Source organism: Pipistrellus kuhlii, unplaced genomic scaffold (genome assembly GCF_014108245.1).
Source record: "Pipistrellus kuhlii isolate mPipKuh1 unplaced genomic scaffold, mPipKuh1.p scaffold_m20_p_10, whole genome shotgun sequence".
NCBI lineage: Eukaryota > Metazoa > Chordata > Mammalia > Chiroptera > Vespertilionidae > Pipistrellus > Pipistrellus kuhlii.
Window position 1 is genome coordinate 25427098 of NW_023425405.1, and position 26412 is coordinate 25453509.

General features: G+C 36.7%; 1 protein-coding gene across 6 annotated transcripts in view; it reads left to right on the top strand.

Annotated features, from left to right (window-relative positions):
* The window catches only part of FAM126A (family with sequence similarity 126 member A), a 66211-nt gene that overhangs the window by 6536 nt on the left and 33263 nt on the right, over nt 1-26412 (top strand). For 4 of the 6 annotated variants that reach the window (XR_006740895.1, XM_036429189.2, XM_036429191.2 and 1 more), the window contains exons 2-3: nt 15443-15521; nt 26049-26150. Coding sequence is in view for 5 of the 6 variants with exons in the window: in XM_036429189.2 (XP_036285082.1) it covers nt 15471-15521; nt 26049-26150 (153 nt within the window). In the remaining variant the exon portion in view is untranslated. Of the gene's footprint in view, nt 1-3550; nt 3715-15442; nt 15522-26048; nt 26151-26412 lie in introns of those variants that run through there. The other 2 variants (XM_045577931.1, XM_036429192.2) reach the window with 2 other exon arrangements.

Below are 26412 nucleotides of genomic sequence, written 5' to 3' on the forward strand. Positions count from 1 at the left end.
TTGTGACATTGTCACAAGATGGCCACTACAAAGATGGCCTCCACAAGATGGCCACATGCACAGTGGAGGTGGGGCCTGGGGGTCCTGCAGCTCTGTGCAGCATGGAGGAGGCTGGTCCCAGCATCTGTACCACCTTGCAAGGAAGAGGCGGGTCATGGTAGGGGAGGGCAGTTCATGGTAGGGGAGGGCAGTTGTGGATGATCGAGCCAGCAGGGGAGGGCAGTTGGGGGTGATCAGGCCAGCACAGGGAGCGGTTAGGTGTCATTCAGGCTGGTAGGCAAGCGAGGGGTTAGGCGTCATTCAGGCTGGTAGGCAGGCGAGTGGTTAGTAGCCAGTGGTCCTGAGGGGTCCCAGTTTGGAGGGGGTGCAGGCTGGGTTGAGAGACCTCCTCCCCCCATGCACGAATTTTGTGACCAGGCCTCTAGTATAATTATTTCTCCAAGTCATCTTTAATTACTCAGAGTTTTATAGTTTTCTTCATTTGATTCTGCCTGTCTTCAAAGTTAAATTTTGATATTTTAAAACTTATTTTGCTATTGTGAATGTAATCTTTTTTTCATTGTATTTTAAAGAGGATTACATCTTCTAGATATGGGACATAGAAAAGTTGATGATTTGTGTATACTGTTTTCTAAATGGCCATTTTATGAGTTTTTAATTCTAATAGTTTTTATTATTTTGTAATAAGGCAGTTATAGCATTGCAAATGATAGTTTTATCTTCTTGCCAATATTTGATATTCATTCCTTTTAAAAAAAATTATAATTATCAGAATATCTAGGATAATGTTAAATTATGGTAGCAAATAGTAAACATCTTTGGCTTGTTTCTCATTTAAATGAGAATAATTTTAGGGTTTCAAAGTTGTGCATTTTTTTGACAAATTTTTTTAGCATGTTGAGAAAATAGTTTTTCACTTTAAGTAGAAGATCATGGAATAAGAATGAGATAATATTTGCATAATGCATTTTATTTTTACTTAAAAATATATTTTATTGATTTTTACAGACAGGAAGGGAGAGGGATAGAAAGTTAGAAACATTGATGAAAGAGAAACAATCAGCTGCCTCCTTCACACCCCCTACTGGGGATGTGCCCGCAGCCAAGATACATACCCTTGACTGGAATCGAACCTGGGACCCTTGATTCCACAGGCTGATGCTCTATCCACTGAGCCAAACCAGCTAGAGCTATTTTTATTTTAAAAAATATATTTTTATTGAGGAGAGGAGAGAGAAACGTCAATGATGAGAGAGACTCATTGATTGTCTGCCTCCTGTACATTCCCACTGGGGATTGAGCTTGCAACTTGGGCATGTGCCTGACTAGGAATCAAACTATGACCTCCTAGTTCATAGTTTGATGCTCAACTGCTGAGCCACACCAGTTGGGCAATATAATGCACTTTATATAATTCACATTTTAATTTATTGGGTGTTCAAAAACAATTTGTATTCCTGAATTTTGTTTGTACCTTGTAAAGAATGTGATGTAAGATCAAAGGAATTTTGGAAACAGTACTTTCCTACTGTTTTTTAAATATTTGCCGTTGTTGAGGCTTGTGTCAGTGTAGCCCTGTAGTAGTAAATGTTAAGTGATATTTGTTTGGTGTGTGTTTCTTGAACAAAGAGTCTCTTGATTAGCTGATGAACATTAGTTGCTTTCTCATATAAATGCATAAAGATTCATGTAGTTATATTTGCACGAGACTTAATGAAAACATTGTATTTGAGTTCTTAAACTGTACTATGAAAATTATTTCAGGTTATAGAGTGATTTATAGACTTGGAATTTTAGAGAATAATGTAAGCCTTAAAAGTGCTAAAATTGGTCAAGCAATTATGAACTCTATTTTTATCCTTTTAAAAAATATATATTTTATTGACTTTTTACAGAGAGGAAGGGAGAGGGATAGGGAGTTAGAAACATTAATGAGAGAGAAACATCAACCAGTTGCCTCTTGCACACCCCCTTCTGGGGATGTGCCCCAACCAAGGTACATGCCCTTGACCAGAATCGAACCTGGGACCTTTCAGTCTGTAGGTTGACACTCTATCCACTGAGCCAAACTGGTTTCAGCTATTTTTATCTTTTTTGAGCCCTTCTGTTTTTTTGTTTCCCCCCCTTCCATTGTCAATAACATTTAATTAATTGAGTTAGGGTACTGGTCCTAATTAACATACACATACTACACCACACTCCTCTGCCCATGTGGAGCATAACAAGTTGCCCATTTGGCCTCTTTAAACTTGCTAGGTATATATATACTCTCTTCACCCCTAAATTTCAAGTTTCCTGCTCATTTGTCAACCCATAGATATTACAGTGGTAGACAGAGTGACAACATAGCCCCTAAAACGTACACACTTTAATAGTTTAGAGGAGGGAGAGATTTTTAGGGAAAATTATGAAACTTCAAGTGCATCCTGATAGAGGAATAGAGAAGAAGGTGAAAATATTTTAGAAATGGATTGAGTGAAAGCATCCACTAAGTAGGGAAAGTAGAACTGTGCAAATCAACTAAACTACTAGAGAAGTACAGATCAGAAGGATGGTTACATGGGTGATAGAATTAGAATTCTGAAGTCAGTGACATCTTCCTAGTAGAGTTTCAGAAAGGAAGACACTTGTGACAAGGTTAAAGAGAAAGAATGAGTATTGAGGAAGAACCAATAGATTTATTTATAAGACCATCGAGAGTATATGATGAGAACCAATAAATACTGTAAAGGGGGTAAGGAATAAATTGGTGGTGAAATAATTAGAGGCAGTGGCAGTAGATTAGGTTACTAAATCAGAATGTTAATTATTGAAGCATAAATAAAGATGGCAGTAACTGGAGGGCACTATAATCTAATAAAGCCTTCCTCTCATTCTCGCTCCATCTCGTTTCAGGAAGTGTAAGATCCTGAAATTCATTCTCAATTGTCAAATTGATAAATATTTTGTTAGTGATAATGAGAGCTATCATTATTTATGTCTATGGCGTGCCAGTGCTTTATTTGTATTGTTATTTTTTTTTACCTTTTTTTAAAGAGAGCATTTTTATTATCTTTAATATATTTTATTGATTTCAGAGAGGAAGGGAGAGGGGGAGAGAGAGAGAGAGAATCATTGATAGTCTGCCTTCTGCACATACACCTCTGGGGATCGAGCATTGGGCATGTGCCCTTGACCAAAATTGAATCCAGGACCTTTCCATCTGCAGGCCGAAGCTTTATCCACTGAGCCAAACCAACTAGGGCTATTTTTTACCTTTTAAAAAACTTTATTGTTTAAAGTATTACAAATGCCCCCCACCCTTCGACACTCTCCATCCTGCTGCTGACCCCTCATCAGGCCTTCCCTGACCAATGTTTGTCCATGGGCTATGCATATAAATTCTTTGTTTAATATTTGTATTGTTTTTAATCCCTAAAACATTCCTATAATGCAGATGTTGATAACTACTTTTCACAGTCAAGAGCACCATTAGTAACAGTTCTGAGGTCACTATAGTAAATACCAGCGATACACTTTTTCATCTCTTTTCTTTTTCTTCATTCCAGTAATTGAAAAAAAAAAAATACTGAAACCAAGAATTTTCTGAAAATCACAGGCTAGCAAATGCCAGAGCTGGGTCTAATTGTGAAATAAAGACTGACTCCAGTACCCTACCATGTTTTTTCTATGACCCTATAATTTTCAACTTGGCTGCCAAAGAGAATCATCCATGTAATTTATTTTTCCCTACCAATTTATTTTAGAATGAAAATATTCTAGTTTTTAATTTTAAATGAAATATTAGGGAGAAAAAAAGAATAAAAGAGTATTGGATTGTTGAATAGTGATTGAGAATGGGGTCTCTGTAGTTAGACTGCTTGGGGTCTAACCTTAACTTAACCACTTACTAGTATGTGACCTTGGACAGGTTATTTGTTTAGGCTAGCAGCAGCTCCTCCCTCCTTCCCTCCCTCCCTCCCTCCCTCCCTTTTTTCCTTCCTTCCTTCCTTCCTTCCTTCCTTCCTTCCTTCCTTCCTTCCTTCCTTCCTTCCTTCCTCCACCTCATTTTCCTTCTCCTTCTCTTCCTCTCCTCTTCCTTTTCCTCCTTCTCTTCCTCCTCTTTTTTCTGCTCCTCCTGCTCCTTTTGTGAAGTAGAGATTATATTATCACCACTTGAGAAGACTGTGAGGTTTAAATGAAAATTCCCATAAAGCACTTAACATGGTGCCGGACACATAAGTGTTTGAGGAATATTAGTCATTATCACAATATTATCCATGGACATCTATTATTGCTTTGTATGAAACATTTGACTTACACTAAGTGTTTTCCAGACTTTAGTCCCAATGATGCCAGTTGTGTCTGAACAGTAAAGGATTCATGGTCAAATGTTTTTGGGAAAATACTTCATTCTAAACACCTTTTTTGGAGATTTATAACACAGATTTAGCATACAAAGGCCCTGAAAAGTCCATTGATTAAATTTAAAAGAAAGAAAACTCTTTAACTCTCTCTTTTTTTTTTTTAAATATACTTTATTGATTTTCCACAGAGAGGAAGGGAGAGGGATAGAGAACTAGAAATGTCAATAAGAGAGAAATATCAACTAGCTGCCTCCTGCACACCCTACTGGGGATGTGCCCCACAACCAAGGTACATGTCCTTGACCGGAATCAAACCTGGGACCTTTCAGTCCACAGGCCTACACTCTATCCATAAGCCAAACTGGTTTTGGCTTAATTTTCTTTTTACATTTTTTTTAAATTAAAGTATTATATGTGTACATATCTAAGGTATTATATGTGTACATTGCCCCCCCACACACACTCCCATACATGCCCTTCCTCCCCAGAGTTTTTCGTCCATTAGTTTTGCTTATATGCATGCAAACATGGCTTAACTTTCTTGAATAGTTATATTTTCATCTGGGAAGCCTCTTTTTTTTTTTTTTTTTTTTTTTTACTTTAGTACCACTGTTAATATCTTTCTGAATAGTTTTCTTCTAACGTCAACTCAGAAAGCACTGCCTAAATTATTTAATGTACTTGCATTTACCTTGGTTAGTAAATTAATACAGAGGTTTATCCTTTTATTTCCCTGGATTATAATCTGCAATAACAATATCATGTTTAGTTGGAAGGATCCAGGAGTTGGAGATTCTGATATTTCTGTAACTAGGAGAGTGATCTTATATTTTACCTCTGTATGTGCCTTGATTCTTTTTTTTTTTTTTTAAATATATTTTATTGATTTTTACAGAGAGGAAGAGAGAGGAATAGAGAGTTAGAAACATCGATGAGAGAGAATCATCCATCAGCTGCCTCCTGCACACCCCCTACTGGGGATGTGCCTGCAGCCAAGGTATATGCCCTTGACCGGAATCGAACCTGGGACCTTTCAGTCCCCAGACCGACACTTTATCCACTGAATCAAACCGGTTTCGGCTGTGCCTTGATTCTTTTTTTTAATTTTATTTTATTTTATATTTTATTGATTTTTTACAGAGAGGAAGGGAGATAGAGAGCTAGAAACGTCGATGAGAGAGAAACATTGACCAGCTGCCTCTTGCACACCCCCTACCGGGGATGTGCCCGCAACCAAGGTACATGCCCTTGACCGGAATCGAACCTGGGACCCTTCAGTCCGCAGACCAACGCTCTACCACTGAGCCAAACCGGTTTCGGCATGTGCCTTGATTCTTAATGTGAGATAGATAGACTAGGTCTCTAAATTTCTTTTCTTCTACCTGTGAAATTCTAAATTGTTAGGTAAATGACTATAAACAATTACATTGAAGAGCTATGTTAGATTTGTCTTGCCTGTTAGATTTGACTTTTTTTCAGTCTTAGTACCAATTGTTATAGAACCAGCCTTGCAAATATATTCTAGGTATAGGAGCTAAATCCTGATCAATTATCTGATATCAAATTAATTATAGAAATAGTCACAAGCAACACTACAGTCTGGTTAAGGTAAAATTTTTGAGCACTTCAAATTTCTCAAAGGTTTGAAAAATCTGTTAAAGAAGTTCAAATTCTAGTAAGAAGTTACACTGAACATTGTTTTTTTTACAAACTTAATTTAGTTTACTTTGTCACATTCTGAAAAGTTTGTAGCCTAACAATTAAAAAAATAATAAAATCTATCCTTAGCCAGAGATCATTTGTTAAAAAGTAATTCTTCAAATCAATGCTGGTGATGATACCTTACATTGATTTATCATTCTACCATTTGGAGTGGTTTCATGTTTTATTTTCTCCTTTTAAATATTGATTGCGGTAGGTTAGGACAGCTGTCATATTTTTTTACACTTCAATGTCACTCAATGGTCAAGTCACCAAAACTTGTTACCAAATTTGCCATCTCACATTGGAATAATTGGTGTAATTGGAATAATTGGTGTAATTGGAACAATTGGAATAATAGTGGCCCCAGTCACTCTTCTAGCTTTTTTCAGCATCCTTAAACTATCATGTTCTGCTGGAGTCACTGATTTAACTTCCTTGTCCTACATATTTTCTATTATATTAATGCAGCCCAATGTGGCATTAACCTTTTTTAGTGACTATGTTACATTTTAAAATCCCTCTTAAGCGCCTAAATTGTTTTTCTGTAAGTAGTTATGTTTCCCATCTCTTTTTTGTCCACTTTTTAGAATCAACTGTATGATCTTCATTTAATTTCCATTCATAGCTTTACCTTTTAAGATTAAGTGCATGTTACTAACCTGTTACAAGAATGTGCTTTGTATAGGTGTTAGCAGATCTGTTTGTGAGTGTGTGAAGGATAAGGGTGGATTGGCTCTGGATATTTGTCTGTGGTAGTGAGAGATTTCACTTAGTTATGAACCAAACAAGCAGTTTTATTAGCTAATCAGGTTAATATTTTTCTAATTGGATTATTAATTTTTGAAAAGTTCAGGAATCTTTTTATGAAATAACATGTTATGAATCTTGTTAATTTAGCAGTAGTGCCAACATCTCTTCATATCATGTCCATGACAGCAAACTTTAATACCTGTAAGTTTAAAATGTTTGAAATGTAAAATATGACATGACAATCAAATGACAAAATTCTTATATGTAAGATTAATTGGAGATTAATATTGAAATAGAATAAAAAATTTAACTGTCAGAGCAGTTATTTAAATTAACTTGATTGTCTATCTAGAATATTCAAGATAATAGATAAGAATTACTAGAAGTCTGGCCGAAACCGGTTTGGCTCAGTGGTTAGAGCTTCGGCCTGGGGACTGAAAGGTCCCAGGTTCGATTCTGGTCAAGGGCGCGTACCTTGGTTGCGGGCACATCCCCAGTAGGGGTTGTGCAAAAGGCAGCTGGTTGATGTTTCTCTCTCATCGATGTTTCTAGCTCTCTATTCTTCTCCCTTCCTCTCTGTGAAAAATCAATAAAATATATTAAAAAAAAAAAGAATTACTAGAAGTCTGAATAATTCAGTAAGATTGATAGAAATAATCAGAATACATAGGAAAAGGATGGCTTTCCTAAATACTTGTAATTAGCAATTATAATTACAAAGAACAAAACATAAAGTTTAAAAAAAGAGAAGAGCTCATTTATAATAGTAACATAAAATAGCCCCTATCAGATAACAAAAGGCACTTGTAGAACAGATTGTTGATTGTTCACAACTAGAAGAATTAGTTTGTTTTTCACTTCTTTCTCAGGAGTAGAACCCAAATTTTTAGCTATGTGCCACCCTGTTAAAGATTATTTTGCTTAGCTTCCTATAATGTTATGTGTGGCCATTAATACTGAACTCTGGCCAATGAGCTATATATGGAAGTTATCAAGAGCTCAGGGAAGGACATCTCCTTAGATGGAAGGCATTCTCTCTTTTCCTTACCCCTTTTTCTTGAATGAGGGGAGAATGTGAGTAGGAGAGTCAGAGACCCCACATAGAGACAAGGCTCAGGGACAGAAAGTTACAATGAGGTGTATATTGAGGGCATTTTGAGCTAACAATGAGGTACAGTGTGTGTGGTCATTACAGGACAATAAGAAGAGGAGATGTTCAGTAATTAGTAGTTTGATCTGCCAGGTAGATAGGTCAAGAAAGGTAGTCTCGGAGCTCCAGTGGCACAATCGGTTAGCACGTGGTACTTATAAAAAAGGTAGTCTCTGATGATCTCTTATTATGGGTAATGCCCCTAACTAAAATTCTTCTAGTTGGTTAAAAGGGTTTTAGGGGACAGATGTTCTTATGAGCCCACAGGGTTTCAGTTGTCTTTAGATCAGAATAGTCTGAATACCACAGACACACATCTTGGGGTGACTTGTTCTGAACCCCAACAGTTCCCTCCTCTGAAGCTTCCTGAGAGAAGTATCACATTCCAGAAGTTGGGTCCATAGAGATTGTTCCATATCTCATTAAACTAGTCTGTCTAAGCATAGGTCAGATCATTGAAACAGTTATTAATTTCAGGAAGTGTTGATGCAGGTGGGCTCCCAAAATTAGTCCTATGATGCAAGCAAATCAGGGGGTTAATAAAAGGCACTTCTATGGAAACAAGAAAAATGAAGGCTAATGATTGGAGCAGCGTATGTTCTCAGTTTCTGAGTTCTGAAGACAGGCAGTAGAGATTTCCAGATGTCTAGCCATATCTAGATATTGAGCAAGGTGCTTCTATAGATGTCTGTACTTAAAAAACACATGGCTTTCTTTTTTTCTTTGGTCTTAGAATTGAGGATGATAGGTGGGCTGTGAACTGCTTCCAGAGCTGCATTTCCGGTTTCACAATGTCCTGTGTAAGATAAGGGCAATTGCTCTCAGTTTCTCAAACGATATCATAGGTTGTCCTTCCTCCCAAGCCTCTTCATCCCTAATTAGTTTTTTTTTCTTTGGGTACATAGTTTTCATGTTGTTTTATTTAGCATAGGAGAGGATGTATTTTTAAAAACATGTTTTTTTAATTTATTTCAGAGAGGTGAAAGGATAAGAGAGAGTGAGATAGAAACATGGATGAGAGAAAAACATTGATTGCTGCCTCCTGCATGTCCCACACTGGGGACTGAGCCCAAAACCTGGGCATGTGCCCTGACCTTTGACCTCCTGGTATATGGGATGAAGCTCAACCAACTGAGCTAAACCTATGGAGTGTGAGGGGTGGGGAGAGAGATGATTTCTAAGAAATCCTATCATACTCCTTAGTATTCAGCTTCCAATTTTGCCAAATTTCTGTTTTAAAAAAAGTTATTAAATCTTTTCAAATAACTTGTCAGGTTTCAGCTGGAATAAATGGTAAATATTTCTGGCAGTATTACACAATTGCATGGATTCAAGAGACTGCAAAGGTCATTACCTTCCAGATCATTCCCTCTGATAGCGAAAGAAAAAGAAAAAAAAACTGACAGACTTCATGTCCCAGGAAGGCAGGGAAATGTTTCCTGATAAGACACAATGTCTATTTCCACAATACAATCAGATAAAAGAGATGCAGTTACTTTACATGAAGCCTGTGCAAAGCATAACATCTTGCCTCTAATCTTTTATCTTAACTCCATTAACCATTAAATCTTAACTGTAGTCTCCATTAGAACTTTATCAACAAGTTTTGGTAGATGAATTGTTCCCTGCCAGACATCTTTTCCCATAAAACATTCAGACAAAGTTGACATAACATAAAACCTGTTTAAACCTTCCAGTTTTCATAATTGTATCAATCCTTACATTACTCTATTTTTTAAATCTAATTCTAGCCTGAGTTAGGGCTTCACCAATGGGTTTTTGTTCCCATAATTCATGAAATTCTCATGTCAAGGAGTCCTAGAAATTTCTCCTTGTTTTACTCTATCAGTATTAAAATATAGGTATCTTATTTTATTTGATTTGGAAGCCCTTACTTTTAACTGATCTAATATTCTATTTGGAACATTACTCAAATAATCATTGTACTTTAGGTTATAATTTCCTTGAAGGCTGGCAGCAGTTTGGTAGGACCATAGACATAAATGGATTTAAGCACACATTTCTGCTTGGCCATACGTTGGAACTTCCAACCTGACAGTTACCAAATTCAGTTCCTAGGACATAAAAATATATACATTGTCTTTTAATAAGATTTTGCCTTTTGTTTTTCTCTTCATAAGTGCAGAATGGTTACTAGGTGTACCAGTTAATAGGGTGGGTTTTTTTCAATAGATGGAGTTACACATACTAGTAGAGTAACTAGTTTGCTTTCATATTATGGATCTCATAATTGATTCTCTTGCACTGATGCTAATAAAATGAGAGTCAAAGCTTCTGTCCTCTGTCTCAAAACACACACACCCAGAACAAAACAAAACAAAACAAAACAAAATAAAAATAAAATAAAAACAGGCCCAAACCGGTTTGGCTCAGTAGTAGAGCCATAAGCAGCTGGTCGATGTTTCTCTCTCATCAATGTTTCTAGCTCTCTATCTCTCTCCCTTCCTCTCTGGAAAAAATCAATAAAGTATATTAAAAACAAACAAACAAAAAACACACACACACAAACAAACAAACAAAAAAAGGCCTGATTTAACCTTACCTTTGCTTTATATTATACTCTTATTCCTATTTTCTTTTTGCATGGATTTGTTTGTTTTTATCCTGTTATACACATTTGTGAAACTCAGTAAATATAAATGCACATGATGTGTTTTTTTTTATTTATTTATCCATTGTTTATTTAGTAAATTAGGATAGAAAGTTATCACAAATAGAATTAGTCTACATCAAGTCATAGAAAATTGAGGTAATATTCTTATAAATATTCAAAATAGCCCTAGTTGGTTTGGCTCAGCCGAAAATATGTTCTTAAAATTAAGACTAATTTTTATTTCTTTTTTGTGTGTTTGTTTTTTAATCCTCACCCACTGTCATGTTTAGAGAGAGAAACATTGATATGAAAGAGAAACATTCGTTGGTTGCCTTTCGAATGTGTCCTTCCTGGGGATCAAATCCATAACACAGTTATGTGCCCTGACCAGGAATCAAACTGGCAACCTTTCTTGTTACACAGGACACAACCAACTGAACCATTCTGTCAGGACTGAGACTAATTTTTAAAAGGTTAAGAGGAATCAACAGAGATATGCAAAGGATCAAGAATAGTCTAAGTAATCTTTAAGGACTTGGATTTCTAAATATCAAGGCTTACTATAAAGCTTACCAAAAACTAGAGTAATTAAGCCAGTGTGTTATTATCATAAGGGTCGGGGGTAGTGGGGAGCAGGGGAGAAAGGGACAATGAAACAGAGTGGCCAGAAACAGACCTACACATACATGATTACCTGATTTATGATGAAAGTGATACCATAATTTAGTAGCAAAAGGATAATCTTTATAATAAATTTTCCTAAACAAAAAAAGTATTGGGAAGAGTGGCTTTGTTTCACATTTTAACAAATTTCTTTAATGACTTAGCTTAATAGAACACAGTTGGATCCTTATAACTGCTTCAACATTCAAACTGATATATGATAATCAATTTGTGTTTTAATTTTTTTTTACATTCAATGTGATTTTGTATTAGTTTCAGGTGTATAGCATAGTGATTAGACAATCATATATGTTAGAAAATGATAGCCTCAATATTTTAAGTACTCACCTCCCACCATCACTAAATTTGGTTATTTTCTCTTGTCAATCTGTCTCATGTAGATTTAACTATTAGACAAGTCAAAGAAACCTGGGAGGGTAGAGGAAAGTTACGCCCCTCACCCCCACCCCACAGTTGGCACTGTAAACAGAAAAACTCACTGGCTGGGCACTGCTCACCCTAAAGCAGCGTTTTTCAACCGCTGTTTCGCGGCACACGAGATGTTGCCTGGTGTGCCGTAGGTGCAGACAAGACAAGAATTTTATAATTTTTCACTATTTTGTTTACTTAATATTTCATAATAAAGTAATTATAAAATACTTTCTTTGTGTTTATTTGATTCCTATTCAAGAGAATTACTTTATATATAGTCAATATAGGCACAGAGTTAAATTTTTTAACATTTTCTAATGGTGGTGTGCCTCGTGATTTTTTTCATGAAACAAGTGTGCCTTTGCCCAAAAAAGGTTGAAAAACACTGCCCTAAAGCTGCTACAGTAGAAAGATCCTAGGACCTGTAGCAAGCCCATAAAGATAAGAATCTTGCCAAATCAGACTCCAATTCTCTACCAGCACAGTCTGGTGGAAGCACAGTGGCTGGAATCCTTTTTTGTCCCCTTACTAAGTTTAGATTAGCAAAAGAAAATATATTTTTAAAATATATTTTTATTGATTTCAAAGAGGAAAGGAGAGGGGGAGAGTGAGAGAGAAAAACATCAATGATGAGAGAGAATCATTGATTGCTTCCTGCACACCTCCTACTGGGGATTGAGCCTGCAACCTGAGTATGTGCCCTGACCAGAATCAAACCTGGGACCCTTCAGTTTGTAGGCTGACGCTCTATCCACTCAGCCAAACTGGCTAGGGCAAAAGAAAATATTTGTAAAACTAATTTCTTGGGCTTATCAATGTTTGGTTATTTGGTATGAGTAGTTATGAATTTTATTCTGTATTTCTCTCTGTGTCTGATGTCTCTCCTTTTTTGTCTTGTCATATGTGCTGAGAACTTGACCTTATGACCAGTGAGAATACTTTCTCTCTGGCTTCCACTATCTAGAGGTTGCACTTGTGTACATCCTGCTCTCTGTCCAGCCAAGTTAAGCTCTCAAGGGAATTTTCTTTGTATATCCATTTCCTTCCAGGGATGATAAAAACAGGGCCTCTCATTCTTGTTTTCCATTAGTTGGAGAATATATATGCATATGGCAGGCACCCAAGTAGGCTGTGGATTTGACCTTAGGAAATCTAGACACCCCATTTAAAAGGGGGTGAGGAGGGTGGGAAACATGATTCCCTCCATTTTGGAATGGCTGTTTCTAACTCTGGGAGCCAACTTTATCTTGTGAGGGTTGCATCTTTTTGCACTCTCCTTTGGGGATGTCCCTTGCTTCCAGAATATTAGTTTGAGTAGCTATTAAGATCCTACTCGTCAATAGACAAACCCTTAGAATTGGAAAACTTTCTAAATGAAAAAGAAAGAAAAACATTTTTAGAGAGCTCTCATATTGTTATAATGGCTAGTCATTAAGATTCCTTAATAAGGTGGAGGGAGATAAAGAAAAATAAATTCAGCCCAGACCGGTTTGGCTCAATGGATAGAGCGTCGGCTTGGGGACTGAAAGGTCCCGTGTTCGATTCCGGTCAAGGGCATGTACCTTGGTTGCGGGCATATCCCCAGTAGGGGGTGTGCAAGAGGCAGCTGATCGATGACTCTCTCTCATCGATGTTTCTAACTCTCTATCTCTCTCCCTTCCTCTCTGTACAAAATCAATAAAATATATTTAAAAAAAAAAGAAAAAAAAAGAAAAAGAAAAATAAATTCAGACACCTTCCTGTTTGCCTTCAGACATTTGCAGATATAGAGAAAGCAAGCCTGGCCAGCATGGCTTAGTGGTTGAGCATTGACCTATGAATCAGGAGGTCACAGTTCGATTCCCGGGTTTTGGACTCGATACAATGTGGGAGACAGGCGATCAATGATTCCCTCTCATCATTGATGTTTCTATTTCTCTTTCCCTCTCCATTACTCTCTGAAATTAATATATACATATTTACAGAAAGAAAGGGGGGGGGGAGGGAAAAAGGGAAGAAGGATGGGATATTGGAAGTATACTAGTAAAGAATAGATTTTCCTGGTACTAAAAATGGAAGATGTGAATTTTTCCCTCTCTTGGATATAAAAGGAATAATGGGCTGGGGAGTGAGCTGGGGGTGAGGGGGAGGTGATAGGGGGGAAAAAGGGGACTTATATAATACTTTCAATAATAGAGATAAAAAGTAAAAGAGGATAATGTGGTGTAGCAGTGTTTTCAGTAAGCTTGGACATAATTCCAAAGTGTAGTGCAGATTATCTGAATGCACAGTTTTATGAAATCAATAATGTACTAATAGATGGTTTTCTGATTGTCTGACTTGATCCAAGAATAAAATTTAGAATTAAAAAATGGGCCATTTTTATTCTGAAAAATAAAATGTGTATTCTCAAGTAATTCTTCTTGAATATGAATATGTATATATATATTTTTCTTAATGTTTTTAATGGAAATTAAACAATAAGTTTTACAACTTATTCTTTAGCTAAAACTTTGTGTTGTTCATTAAGGGACATCTGTATATTTAGATAGCTGAGCGGAGACTGTTGTTGCATAATAATAATATTTTATTGTAGGTACTGCAGTAAGTTCTTTATTTACAACTTTTTGTGGAATTCTTACCACAACTTAAAAGTAGGTACTATGGTTATCCCTATTTCACGGATGAAAAAAGGCAAATAAGTTGCTCAAGGTTATACGCCCAGTATAATATAATTAGGATTCAGTTTCTGGCAATTCTGTCTCAGTTTCTACTACTTGATAATGCCGATGAAAATTCAGAAGCCTAATGCAGTTTTTGTACCTGAATTAGGAGGTTAGGAAATTTAGGTAGAGCTAAGATTTTTCTCAAGAAACAGTTTCTAAGCCTACTGTTATATAGATGGGTGGGTGAAGAAAACTACATTGAACTCTGACAAGTTTTGCTGAAGATAATTTGTTTTGCATTTCCTAAGCTTCCTTTTTTAAATTTTTTATACTTAAGTAATTCCAATCGTCTGAATAGCTATTGTTGAATACAATCATTATCTTGGGTAATACCACTTATACTTTTGTTTTATAAATATTAAGCTTTTAGGGAACCAAGTGGCTTGCCTAGGTAGACTGTTATTCCTATAAATAACTGAAATATAAGCAAATTAAATTACTTTAATGCCTTCTATAAAGTCAATTTTGGATGCATGTCCTTTTGAAAATACACAGTTTTAAAATATTTTCTGCAATTTTCTTGTGATGCATCATCTATTAGAAATTATTCACTTGAAACTAGGAAAAAATGTTCAGTATGTTTTGCAGTTGGCATTCATGAAAGCTGAAAGTTGCAGAGCCAATTTCATCATATTATGGCACTTACACTTTTGTCAAAATTCTTGCCTTTTAATGCTTGTTTGTGCATATTGGTTTTGAAATGAACCCAGTAATTTCTGTTTGAAATTGCTTTACTTTTACTAATAGGAAATAAATTTTATAGGTTTATTTCTACCTATAATAATCTGACTATAAAGAAAACATACTTAAGCCGAAACTGGTTTGGCTCAGTGGATAGAGCGTCGGTCTGAGGACTGAAAGGTCCCGGGTTTGATTCTGGTCAAGGGCATGTACCTTGGTTGCGGGCACATCCCCAGTGGGGGGTGTGCCAGAGGCAGCTGGTCGGTGTTTCTCTCTCTTTGATGTTTCTAACTCTCTGTCACTCTACCTTCCTCTCTGTGAAAAATCAATAAAATATATTAAAAAAAGAAAAGAAAACATACTTAAAATTTTAACAATTTTTTATGTTAATTTTCAGATTGAAGATTTAGAACAGATGTGGAAAGATGTTCACTTCAGAGAAAGGGGTTGTGGAGGAATGGTTGTCAGAGTTTAAGGTAAAATTTATTTTAATATAATTTTTATATTCCAAAGAACTTTTGTCTGGGGTTTAAATTTTAGTGGCTTTTTTATTTTTATTTTTATATATGACTGAAAAGCTAAATATTTGTGGAAGCAGAAGTATGTCCCAACAAATCTTGATAGGGAATTATTTACACATAGTAATCTTTTCTAAAAGATCAATTCCTTTTTCTTAAAAATGGTTCAGTTTGTTTTCTCCTTTTCATGGCAACACTGCAAAGAACGGTTGGTGTCTGAATTTTGATGTCATTCTTTTCAACCACCATCAAACTCCCAACTTGTTAAATGTGAGTGGGCATGATCAACAGTGAGGAGAAAATGGGAAGATATTCACCCAATTTTCTACCAGTGGATCTTTCTCTAGTTGGCTAACTCAGTGACTATATAAGGGGTGTATAACTTTTGGTTAGTTGATGAAAATAAAGCCTGTTTTCTTGTTTCATGACTTGTGTCTCTGATAGCTAAAATTGTGATGCTTTAACCAGTTAATTACCTTGTCCTTGTCTTCCGGGTCTCATTGTTACACATAATTATGTGAGCTTCATGATCATGAACCTTAGGGCTGCAACTGTCACCTTTTTTGTTCAGCCTTACCACCCCAAGACCTTCAGGGACAAACATATAGTCTGACAAAGTCAAATTTTCTGGCTTGTTTCAGTGAGGGAGATTATATAACAGGTACCAGGGAGGCATTTCACCAAACAAAGGAAAATATAAAATTGTTGTAGGATTTAGAGGAAGGGTGGAGTTCAGATGAAATTTAAATGGACTTAAAGCAGGGCTATGTGTAAATGGGGTCAATATCTGGTCTCAACTTTGCAGTAGACCCAGGGTACTGTTGTCTTGGAAACTACAAAGTTAACATTTATATGGAATGTTGTGTTCAAAAACCCCTCCTCTGAACCTTTGTACATACCTTGGAAATTGAGCCTGCTTCTCTGTGTCCAGGTGAAGTAGCTCCTCCCGGCAGAAGTGGGATGTTTCATTCTTACTGATTAATGTTTAAACAGCAGTGTTTTTGATATTTCTGATTTTAGACAATAAGACTTCTCAGTGAGTAACAACATAGTAGTCACTCAAAAAAGGAGCTTGTTATGATACTTTTGGCTACAGTGTGTCTGAGAGAAACAATATTTCCTATTAAATTTGCAACTGGCCTTATGGTGATGTTACCTCATCCTGATGAATGAATGGCTGAGCAGATTTTTACTTTTTCAGCTTTCATAGTCAAGAATTGAGTATCCTGCCGAAACTAGTTTGGCTCAGTGGATAGAGCGTCAGTCTGCGGACTGAAAGGTTCCAGGTTCGATTCTGGTCAAGGGCATGTACCTTGGTTGTGGGCACATCCCCAGTGGGGGGTCTGCAAGAGGCAGCTGATCGATGATTCTCTCTCATCTATGTTTCTAACTCTCTATTCTCTCTTCCTCTCTGTAAAAAAAATCAATAAAAAATATATATATTTAAAAAAAAAGAATTGAGTATCCTTCTATGGAACCCTAAGTAATTATGAAGTAAATTAGAATATTATAAAAGTGCACTGTATAGCCGGGACCGGTTTGGCTCAGTGGATAGAGTGTCGGCCTGCGGACTGAAAGTTCCCGGGTTTGATTCCGGTCAAGGGCGCGTACCTTGGTTGCGGGCACATCCCCAGTGGGGGGTGTGCAAGATGCAGCTGGTCGATGTTTCTCTCTCATCGATGTTTCTAACTCTCTGTCCCTCTCAATTCTTCTCTATGTAAAATCAGTAAAATATATTTAAAAAAGTGCACTATATAAATTTTACATATTGTAATAGATTGACTAAATCTTACGTGCTTTTTTTCATGCATATTGTTGTCTTTGAATTGAGTGTTCATGGTGTTTTTAAGTTTTTGTTATTTTTCTGCTTTAAGGGGTTTAATATGGTTCATTATATCATGATTTTTTTTTTCAGTTTGATGGAAATCGTCAAGATTAACAATTGAGTACCACTTTTAGAACATTCTTATGTTTAATGGTGAAGTCAAATTTGCAAAAGCAAATTTAGCCAGTTAGCTAATAACTCCTTAATAGGGGTGTTATGGAAAGATATCAAGTTGCAAGATGGAGAATAGGAGAGGGGTCAACTATTAAGGCAAATAATTTAAAATAATGACTGAGTCCCTTCCCTTTACCTCTGTTTGTTATTCCCCTTCCCTTCAGGCTTGACTATATAGATACCCTGGGAAGTTTAGCAGTAATGTTCCCAGTGTTTGAGGAAATGGGTTTTTGGAGGGAGGGTTTCAGAGATGGCATGTACAAGAGTCAACCAGAGTAGTTACATTGGTAGGTTGGTTACTTTGAGCAAATAGGTTATATGGAGGATAATGGGAGTTTGATTTCTCTGTGTCTGAGAAAGAAATTAGAAACATGAAATGGGGACTCTGGAGAGGAGAATCCAAGATGGCTGCTCGGGTAGGCAACTAGCCACAGCCGCACACAACAATTTCAACAAAATACAACTAAAATATAAAATGGACATTACCCAGAACTACAGGAAAGTCGACTGACTGGAAATTCTACAACAAGAAGCAAGGAGAAAACTAGAAGGAAGCGCGGAGAAGCTGTAAAAGCCCAAGGTACGGAGACACGCGGCGCGCGTGGAGAGGACAGAGCCGGAGAGGAGGGAGGCCGAGTGCCTGGCTGGCGGTCCCAAGCGGGAAGGAGAGAAAAGCTCCGACTGTGCTGGGCCCAGCTCCAACTGCTCTGAACCCCAATTCTAGGCCAGATCCCGGGGACCCAGGCTCATCCATAGGGAGCCGGGCTGTAAGGCGGGACTCCGGGGAAGCGGCGAAAGGAGGTCCCAGAGGCGTGCACACTGCGCGCAGAGAAGGGCCGGCCGGCTGTGCCACGGGATTGCCCTGACGGGAAGGAGACAGAGGCTCCAGACTGCTCTGAATGCCACCTCCAATCCCACTACCAACTGAACTGAACCCCAATACACCGGACTCATTGGGGGAGAGCATAGATAGTTTGACAGCAGGCGAAAATCGAGGGCACCTTTCTCTCAGAGGCGCTTGCAACAAGTACTGAAGGACCCTGAGTCTCAGGAGTCGCATTGGGCGGGGCTGACGGAAGCCAAAGCTGTAGGCTCCACCCTGAAACCCCGCCCCATCAGGAAAGCTGCCTGCGAAAATGCCTAAACCAAATAGATCACAAACGAAAGAAATGGAGGACAAAAAGTGACTGGATATAGAGTTCAAAACCACACTTATAAGGTTGTTCAAGAATCTCCTAGAAAAGGCCGATAAAATAAACAAGACCTATGAGGATATGAAAAGGGATCAACTAGAAATAATAAGGGATCAACAAGAAATAAAGAATACATTGTCTGAAATAAAAAATATTTTATGGAGTCCTAAAAACAGAATGGAAGATCGCAAGAATCAAGTCAAAGATTTGGAACATAAAGAGCCAGAAGACACTCCTCCGCAGACGCAAGAAGGCCAGAGAATCCAGAAGGTTGAAGATAATGTAAGAAACCTCTGGGACAACTTCAAGCGAACCAACATCAGAATTATGGGGGTCCCAGAAGATGAGAGAGAGCAAGATATCGAAAACATACTGAAAGAAATAGTGACAGAAAACTTTCCCCACCTGGTGAAAGAATTAGACTTACAAGTCCAGGAAGCTCACAGAACTCCAAATAAAAGGAATCCAAAGAGGACCACACCAAGACAAATCATAATTAAGATTCCAAGAGCAAAAGACAAAGAGAGAATATTAAAAGAAGCAAGAGCAAAGAAGGTAGTTACCTATAAAGGAGCACCTATACGATTGTCAGCTGATTTCTCAACAGAAACCATGCAGGCCAGACGGGAATGGCAAGAAATATTCAAGGTGATGAATAGCAAGAACCTACAGCCAAAGATAATCTATCCAGCAAAGCTATCACTCAGATTCGAAGGTCAGATAAAGAGCTTCACTAATAAAAAAAAGCTAAAGGAGTTCATCACCACCAAACCAGAATTATATGAATTGCTGAAGGGGGTTCTTTTGGAAGAGAAAGTAAATAAAGATAAAAATTATGAACAACAAAGATGTAATTATCAACAAGTGAATCTAAAAACCAAGGAAACTAAAAAAAAAAAAAAATCTGATGAACAATATTAACTGTTGAATATAATAGAATCAGAGGTATGGAAGGGGAGTGAACTGTTTATTCTTGGGGAAAAGGGGAGAGGGGGATGTGGGAAGAGACTGAACATAAACTGTGCACCTATGGATGAGGACAATGGGGGGTGGGGAAAGGGCAGAGGGTGGGGTGAGAAGGGGGGGAAAGGAACATTTGTAATAATATGAACAATAAAAATTTAATTATTACAGAAAAAAAAAAAGAAAAGAAAAAAGAAACATGAAATGGGAAAGGCAAGAAAGAACCCTAAGACCCTAAGGTGTTGTATTGAAATTAGGAGAATCAGGGGAAAGGAAAGTTTTCCATTGGCAGGAGAGGAGTGAAATCCTGGGCCACATGAAATAAAAAGTAATTTAACTTAATTTCCCCTGCAAGATTAAAATTACCCAATTTTCAATCAGTTTGGTATAACAAATGTTTAAAATTATTATCTAGTGTATCTTATAGCCAGTTAGAGAGATATTTCCTATTCCTTGGTAATTTGCTATGGATTCCTGAAAATTATTTTGAGTATTAGTATTATTTTGAATTATGTTAATGTGTGTTTAATTTGTTGTGGGTTTTTTTTTTATGTTGGGTAAAGAGATTAAGGATATCAGGCAAAATCAACAGTATACTAGAAGTAATAGAATGCAAAAAAGTGCTTTAGAACAAACCTCTTAAGTATTTTTAAAATTAGAGTATCTTGTCTTTGGAAATGATTTGTGATGTTCATTACATTTTTGGTTAAAATTTGGCAAAATTTGAAGACATGCTTCATACTAAAGAATCATTTGGCAGATGGTTTTTAAAAAAATGTAAGGATGTGTGATATAGGTTGGGTGGAAGAGAATTAATGAAGATGGACAGATGGCTGGAGAACCAATAAATAAAACAACTCTGTCCAAAAACATGAGATTAGATTTTTGAGTGATATATCTATAATAATAAAAGGGTATATGTTAATTAGACCAACATAAAGCTGGGGCCATGGAGAAGCCAGCCCGGGTCCCTGGTGCCTGCAGGCGGTTGGAGGGAAGCCAGCCCAGGTCTTCAGTGCCTGTGGGCAGTTGGAGGGAAGCCAGTTCTGGTCCCTGGTGCCAGCAGCTGGGGAGAAGGAAGGCCTACTCTTGCACGAATTTCGTGCATCGGGCCTCTAGTACTTATATAAATACTAGAGACCCAGTGCACAAAATTCGTGCTTGGGTAGGGTTCTTAGCGGCTGCCGGCTGCTGACCGGGACCTTTCTTTGTTCTGTACCGCCTCCTGGTGGTCAGCACATATCATAGTGAACGATCAAACTCCAAGTGGGTCGAACTCCCGAGGGGACGCTTTGCATATGTATATATTTTTAGAAAAGGCCTCTGCTTGATTTTTTTAATTAAAAAATATTTTTATTGACTTAAGAGAGGAAGAGAGGGAAACATGAATGATGAGAGAGAATCATTGATTGGCTGCCTCTTGCACACCCCACACTGGGAATTGAGCCCGCAACCCAGGCATTGTGCCCTGACTAGGAATTGAATCGTGACTTCCTGGTTCATAGGTTGACACTCAACCACTGAGCCATGCCTGCTGGAGGTTGGTTGTTTAATTTAATTACTATGTGCTAATATGGCCAAAGCCATCATGATTGGTAAAGTGGTATAAAGTTTCTGAGAAGTCAGAAACATCTTGATCTAATTATAATTCTTCTGCTGGGTGGTTTTATGATATTGGGCCAATCACATAACTTCTTTGGGTCTCAGTATTCTCATCAGAAAAATTTAAGTCTAGGTAGTCTGTGAAGATGATTTTAGTTCTTTCTACACTGTTCCATGGTCATGGTCTGAACTCCCAATCTCATAACCTCACTCAACATTCTCTCAAATGTATAAAGACAACTCAGTTTACTTTGTGTGATTCCCCCCCCCCCCCCCCCCCCCCCCCCCCCCCCCCTTTGGAAGAACCATTCAGTGTTTACTTTGGCCTTGGGCTTTTATTTTCAGTGCACTTGATATACCAACAAAATAATTAGACTGGGACTTCATTATTTTAAGATTTCATGAATTTCAACCTCTAGCTTTTCAAAGTTTTACTTGTACCAAATTATCTTTCAGATTGTATTATTTTCTTAATGCTATATATAGATTTATCTAGCAGATTTCCAGACTCCAGACTGCTAAGTTTTTTAATTTTCTGGTAATCACTGAATCTCAGTGTAACTCGGATCCAGTCTTATGTGTAACGTTTTTGAACAGAATTGCTGTATTTATTGGTTCTTTACCCATCTGTCCATCTTCATTAATTGTCTTCCACCTAACCCATATCACATCTTTACATTTAAAAAAACCATCTGCTGCCAAATCGGTTTGGCTCAGTGGATAGAGCGTCAGCCTGCGGACTGAAAGGTCCCAGGTTCGATTCTGGTCAAGGGCATGGTTGTGGGCACATTGGTTGTGGGCACATCCCCAGAAGGGGGTGTGCAAGAGGCAGCTGGTCGATGATTCTCTCTCATCGATGTTTCTAGCTCTCTATCCCTCTCCCTTCCTCTCTGTAAAAAAATCAATAAAATATATTAAAAACAAAAACAAAAAAAACCCATCTGCCAAATGATACTTTCTTATGAAGCATCTGCCTTCAGATTTTACCAAGACTAATTTTCCAACATAATTTCCATAACTACTTTTTTGTCTCCAGTTCTGCCTTCTGAAAGTGTGAAAGCTTAACTGGTATTTAAGAAGGCCAGTACTACCCTAGTTGGTTTGGCTCAGTGGATAAAGTGTTGGCCTGTGGTCCCGAGTTTGATTCCGGTCAAGGGCCCATACCTTGGTTGCAAACTCTTCTCCAGCCTGGGCCCTGGTCAGATGTGTGCAAGAAGCAACCAATCCATGTGTTTCACATCAATATTTCTCTTTGTCTTTCCCTCTCTTTTCCACTCTCTCTAAAAATCAGTGGGGATGGAGCTGCCTGCAGACTGAAGGGTCCTGGGTTCGATTCTAGTCAAGGGCACATGCCTGGGTTGTGGACTCGATCCCCAGTAGAGGGCATGCAGGAGGCAGCCAACCAATGATTCTCTTTCATCATTGATGTTTCTCCCTCTCCCTCTCCCTTCCTCTCTGAAATCAATACAAATATATATTTAAAAAAGAATTTAAAAAACCAATGGGGGGAAAAAAAGGCCAGTACCTTTGAACAGTGCAGAAAAATATAAAGATTTGCTGTAACACTATTTAAATCATTAGGGTCTTTTAGATCTTAAGGTTTTCAAAGCACTGTTCATAAATACAGCAATTATATTTTCTCCCCTTGTATAAACAATATTAACTTTTCCTATATTCACAAAATGAAATAATAATTGAATTGTGATAAAATGCAATAGTTCATGGCACTAATTTTTAGAAGACCTGTCCTGTCATTGAACAGTAGTAGGTTGGTCCAGGGTATTTTTCTAGAGGTTGGCTTTTCCAAAAAGAGCTATTTTTGTTTGTTTTGTCTTTGGCTGTTTCACAGAAAACATTTTTCCTCATGAGGCTTAATTGGCACATAAACTCAAATTGTAGCTAACATTTTTAATGAATGTTCTAATTTTAGCTTAAATAGTATATATAATATTGTAATAATCTTTATTTTTTACTAATTTTTATGATTTAATTTCAGTTCACTCAATTAAAAATTTTATAGTTAGACATACATATGTATGTGTATATAAAATAATGTATTTTGCATATATAATTCAGGTTCATTTCCATTCACTGTATTAGAAATCTGCTGTTTATTTGACTATTATTTCCTTTTATATAAATTCCTCCAATATTAGGTTACTCTTGATCAAATAAGGGAAATGAAATGTTGTCTGCAGATCTTTTGTTACAGTCTTTTGAAATATTGAAGAATACCCTAATCTCTTCTTTATATAAATAGTTGCAGTAAAACTCCTTCCTTCCACCAACACCTGAGAATGGTGGAAGTTTCCCAGATAGTTCACATTTACTTACCACTCTGCTGAACAAAACTATTTTATTAAAATTTAAAACTATATTATTTACTTATATAACCTAAAGTGAGATATGACCTAGTTTTAAAAAATCTGGTGTATAAACAGCGACAGTATTCATTTCTTATATTGTTCATTTATAATAAATTCCTTCAGCAAATGTTTTGTACACAAACATAGCTTGTGCTGAGTGCTATGGTTGGAGAGGCAATAAGATGGTTCTTATCCTCAAGGAGCTCACAGTAAAGTGAAAATGAATCAGATATCCTTATTATAAAAATTATGCTGTTTAGTTTTCTATGTGTATTTATACACACATACACCTATGTATACTAACCATAGCCTACTTTATTTGTTTATTTAAAAAATATAAACATCTTTATATTTATATTGATTTCAGAAGGGAAGAGAGAAAGAGAGAAACATCAACGATGAGAGAGAATCATATTGGCTGCCTCTTGCATGTTCCATACTGGGAATGGAGCCTGAACCTGAACATATGCCCTGACTCAGAATTGAACCATGATCTCCTGGTTCATGGGTCAATGCTCAATCACTGAGCTACACCGGCTGGGCAACCATAACCCACTTTAAATCATGAAATACTAGGATATGGGACATGTAAAAAATAATGTATCTTGGAATGATGTTAGCAATATATTGAGACACTAGTGGCCCAGTGCATGGGTTCATGCACATTGAAAGAAAAGTAATTAGAAGTAATATTTTAATATAGCTATTTGCCCTTTCTCTATGATATAAGTGTCAGAGATGAAAGAAAATTAGTAAAATGCATATATAAAAATAATATATAAATTGAAAAATAAGCAATAACAACATGATATAATAACAAAGACATGATGTAAAAATGATATAAAAAACAAAAACATGATATAAAACAGTATTGATAAAAACTGACTGATAAATTGATTAAACTTATTCTAATATCTTCCTGTACACCACATTAAGAGTAAAAACACTTTCAGAGAGCTTGACTAATTTCCCTTATGTTGAAGTATTTACAACTTTAACGTCACACACTCTTCAAACTTGAGAGAAAGTAACATATAACTGACCATGTCTGAAAACAGGTTCAGATAGGAATATTCCTACTCTGTTTAGAGTTTGTCCTTGTGATTTATTAATAGTTATTGCAAATGCTGGCATCATGGGAAACTGTCTTTGAATTAATTTAAATGGGAGGCCAGTGTCAAATGGGGACAAATATCACGCATGCATGAGTCATTTATTTTTAAATTGCCAGTGTGCATCATATTTTCTGGCCAGTCAGTTGGGTGGTTAGACAGACGTGTGTTTGGTCACTTAGCCTTTTATATATCTAGAAGAAGATGCACATCATACGTACTGGCTGGTTGGACGGATGCATGGTGTTGGTCACTCATCCTTTTATATATATAGATATATAGATAATATCTGCTGTTGGATTTTTGTTGATTGATTGCTTGAAGGAAGTAATGTGCATGAGAAAGAGTGACTTGGGAGACAGACATATTGTTAAGGAAGGGGTATTTTCTAGGATAGGTTTTTATCCTTTGTTATGAAGTGTTCTGGTTTTGCTTTTCAGATTTTCCTACTATTTTAATCCTAAACCACCTGACTTACTCCTGGAGTTTTATCTCTTCTCATTCCTCCTTGGTCATGGTGTCCTTTATGAATGGGTGATTAGTTGTCTATATTTTGAATGTCATGAGGAAAACTGGTTTGTTGGTAGTGTGGTTACCTTGTTCTGCAGTTCTGAGAAGTCTAAAATTTCTCACCAATTTTATAAAGGAGAACAGCCTTACCTAATTTAACAGCCACTCAATATGTAACTCAGAAGAGTTACTCTGATAATGATCTGTAGCTTTCAGGTTTGAAACATTCAATCCTTGTACAATGATGTTATTAATATAATGTTTATTAAAAAACAGGTTTGAAAAAAGCAGGATCAATATGGCTAATGAGATTTTTAACTTATATAATACTACAGAAAAATGTATCTCTGGCTTTACACATGGTTTGTATTCTCATTTTTTACCATACACTGTGATTAAAGATGAAGTGTTGATGTTAATTTACATCTCTGTTGATAAGAGGACTAAATATATTTTTTGTTTTATTTTTGCAATTATTTTTTTGAGAAATAATTTACATAACAATTTTTTTTTGTCTTAAGGTGACAATGTGATTTTTAGTATATTCATAATGCTGTGCAACTAAAACTACCATCTAATTCCAGGACATTTCCATCACCCTAAAAGAAGCCCCATACCTGTTAGCCACTCTCAACTCTCCCATCCCCCAATCTCTGAAAACAACTGGTCTACTTTCTGTCTATGGATTTGCCTATTCTGGACATTTCATAAAAATAAAATGTATTTTTTATTTTGTTTAGACACTACCAGAAGCATCTTTACCAAATTATGCCACAAATTTGAAAGATAAGAGTTCTTTAGTTTCATCTCTTTATAAAGTTATCCAGGAGCCACAAAGTGAGGTAAGTACTCTTACAGTTTATTGTACTAGAATTATTGATTATACTCGTACAGTTGATTGATTTTAAATTTTTATTGTGAAATATAACATATATAAAAGAGTAAGAAAAATATGTGTTTAAACAACTATAGTGTACATTATTAGTGTTTAACTGCCTTTGAAAAATGGGGTAAGAGAAGAATACTGTATGTTCAAAAATGGCAGAGTAAAAAAACATTTATAATAAAATGAACTCCAGTGTACCCATCCCCAGGCCAAGAAAT